Raw genomic sequence first — 3,373 nt, 5'->3', positions numbered from 1 at the left:
GGCGCACAGACTCGCTGGGGTTCCAAGGAGCCAGTACTGCGAGGGTGGGAATTCTCCCCCTGGACTCGAGCCTCTTTCTGCTCCATTTGCTAGTACACTCAGTACTCTTAACCTCCTGGCCTCCGGTCTCTGGTGGGCTTTCCCTCCCGTTGGAGCATTCATCTTCTAGCCCCCTCCCCTTCCCCCGCGCACTCCTCCCATAGAGGCGGTCCCCACTCTGCGAGGTTTGCGGCCCCGGACCTGGAGGATGCCCTTCGCTTTCTGGGTGCCTGCCCTTTGGGAGAGGCGCTGAAATTATTCTGGCAGACTTTGATCCCCAGCGTGGTCCCCTAGAGCAATTCAAACGACAGACTGACTCGTGGGCAGGCTGTTTAAACCACCCCTCCAGATGGTTGCAACTTTCTCCTCTTCGCCATCGCCTCCTGCGTGTTTGTGCGTTATCTTCTCGAGTGCAAGTAGGCTACTGTTCCTCTCTGACAGGGTTGTGGGTTTTGTGGGAAATGTCTGCGTAAAGGTTACTGCAAACACGCACCAGATCGGTTACAATTGTTTTCTAAGTTTTCTGGCTTCTTGCATGCAAGTGTGCTGCCACCAGATGTAGCAGTTACACAGCTAGTAAGGCAGAGGAGAGTGCTTTTGACTAAAATTTCAACTTGCTGTATTTAACTTTAAGTATACGACATAAAATGGAATTTGGGAGAGCACGCATTTATGGGGGAAGAACAAATGTGGATCGAATCTCTTTTAACGCTCTTTTGTCTGGAAAATGCGTAGCGGGTATTCATCAGCAATTGGTAAATGGGTTGTTCACTCCCAGTTGTCTCACACAAGGAGATTATAGGCACATTTCAAAAAAAAAAAAAAAAAAAAAAACGTTTGGAAGTCCAATAGTCTAGTAAATCTTTTAAAGAAATCAAGAGCTTCGACTTACATAGGAATCGGTGGGATTAATTTATTCTGAAAATATCTGTCGATATTTACTACTAAGAGCCATGACAATTGTTAATCAAGTGTTTTGTGCCCCGAATCCAGTGGTTCAGGCATAGCATTCTTTGTCATTTTGTTCCTGTGAGCATGTGTGAAAGTGACAATAGGCTCAAAGATTGGCATGAATATGCTCTAGAAAATTCATGGAAAGGTTTGATTTATGGCATCCATTAAACATGCCTACTACATTGACAGACAATTTTCCCTTTTATCTATCCCAACACTGATTTTTCATTATTAGAAGGTAAAAGCTTAATTTATTGAATGACTGAAATTTAATACATCTGATGATTTTCTTGAAAATTTGTATTTTTAAATGTGATTTCTGAATAGAGCAGTTGGTGCTTTTAGCATAATTTTACTTGTGTGTAGTTTCATTAAGGTGCTTAATGATAGTAAAATAAAGAACATTTTATTTTTTTGAAACTCTTTGTATCATTCACTCATCGATTTCTCAGGTACTTATTGGGCCATTACTATGAACTAGAACCTGTACTAGATACTGAGGGCATAATGTTGAATTGTTCAGTCTGTTGATATCTGTTATCAGTATTGGGAATTTGGGAGTCACAAAATCTAGATGGTGAGTTTCTGAGGTAACTTAAACTCTAGTTAAACTTCTCATTTGTATCTACTATTCTGCACTTTTCCTGATGTTTGAAAAACTTTGAAATTGTTGGAATAATGTAGCTTGAACTTCCAAATAACCAGAATTTTTTGTAGCAGTTTAGATGACAGTAGATTTTTTTTGTAACCTATAGCAATGAGTTTCTGTTAATTAATGAAATAATAGAGTATACTTTTGTGAAAGTTATACTTCACATCAAATACTTATTTGGAATGGGGGAGTATTGGAGATCAAACCCAGGGTATGAATTGTGCCAGGCAGTGCTCTACCAATGAGCTTTCACCCTTAGCCCTTACGCCAAGTACTCGTATGGCCACTGTGGGATATTTCTTTTTGAATAACCAGCATGTAAGGTAAAACTGTGTTAATCCTCTAGGGTTATTTATTCATTTTGAGATTTTGTGGTATACTCTCAGATTTCACTAATGCTAATAGGAATTGTATATGTGAAGCACCAAATATCAAGATGAAGAAGTTTGCTGTTCAGTGGAGTCCCAGTTTTTATTTTAAGAACGGATTTAGCTCCTTTTGTAGGAACATGTTAATATGCTTCTTAAATAGAAGTTTTTTTTGTGTGTGTGTTTTTGTTTGATTTTGGTACTGGAGATTGAACCAAGGGGCACTTTACCAAAGAGTTGCATTTCCACCCCTTTTTATTTTTCAGTTTTAGGCAGGATTTCACTAAATTGCTGAGGGTTTTTCATAGTTGCTGTGCCTGGCTTCAAACTTGCAATCTTCCTGCCTCAGCCTGCCGAGTTGCTGGTGTGCAACACCTGCATAGCAATGAATTGAAGTTTGAGAGCGCTTTTAACTTCAGGTTACTGCTTGTAAGAACTGTTACTATTAGTGGAATTTGAAAGAATTAAATGTAAATATCAAGACGAGAACAAACTTTGTTTCTTGAAAAATTGATCCAGTTTAACTTTACATATAGTAATAGAAAAAACTTCAAAGTATGTACATATATAAATATTTTATTTGTGATGAACTCCTTTTAAGAAAATTTAACTTTGAAAATGAGTTAAAGATATGGATGGCAATAAGTATCTGTGGAAGTTATTTGTTCTGAAATTTTGACATTTGAGACCCAAAATCTAAGATGATAACCTGATTATTATTTTTATTTTTTATTTTTTGGTGTCAGGGATTGAACTCAGGGGTGACTTACTGATACATCCCCAATTCTTTTTATTTTTTTAACTTTGAGACAGGGCCTCGCTAGGTTGCTTTGAGTATCTTTCTAAGTTTCTGAGGCTGGCGGAGAATTTGGCTGTCCTCCTGCCTCAGCTTCCCAAGTAACTGGGATTACAGTGTGTACCACTATATCTGATATAATCTTTTATTATTAATATTATTATTATTATTTTATTTTAGGGGCGCTCAACCATTGAGCCACATCCCCAGCCCTTTATTTTAAAAATGTATTTTATTTAGAGACAGGGTCTTGCTAAGTTGCTTAGGGCTTTGCTAAATTGCTGAGGCTGGTTTTAAACTTCTGATCCTCCTGCCTTAGCCTCCTGAGCTGCTGATTATTTTTAATGCTCTATATTTTGACTTTCTTCTTCCCTTTCTTACCCTATTCCTATTATCATGGTCATATAATTTTATTTGATTTACAGGTAAAATACAGCTTTAAACATTAAGAGATTTAGGAATCTAGTTGAATTTAGGAATTTATCTGTCAAATATAGTATAGACTATTTTCTTTCCTTTGGGTCCTGAAGCTTTTTTTTTTTTTTTTTTTTTTTTTCATGATTG

At 37.5% G+C, this 3,373-nt stretch overlaps 1 protein-coding gene across 1 annotated transcript in view; it reads left to right on the top strand.

The window, feature by feature from the left end:
- The first annotated feature begins 114 nt into the window (after nt 1–114).
- The window catches only part of Tlk1 (tousled like kinase 1), a 139,217-nt gene continuing 135,958 nt past the window's right edge, over nt 115–3,373 (top strand). Inside the window, exon 1 of the mRNA XM_048812458.1 lies at nt 115–455. Coding sequence (XP_048668415.1) covers nt 389–455 — 67 coding nt within the window. The 5' untranslated portion in view covers nt 115–388. The remainder of the gene's footprint in view (nt 456–3,373) is intronic.

Source organism: Marmota marmota, unplaced genomic scaffold, assembly GCF_001458135.2.
Source record: "Marmota marmota marmota unplaced genomic scaffold, marMar, whole genome shotgun sequence".
In the NCBI taxonomy this organism is placed as follows: Eukaryota; Metazoa; Chordata; class Mammalia; order Rodentia; family Sciuridae; genus Marmota; species Marmota marmota.
The sequence above is the reverse complement of the archived record's forward strand: the minus strand, read 5'-3'. Positions and strand labels throughout refer to the sequence as shown.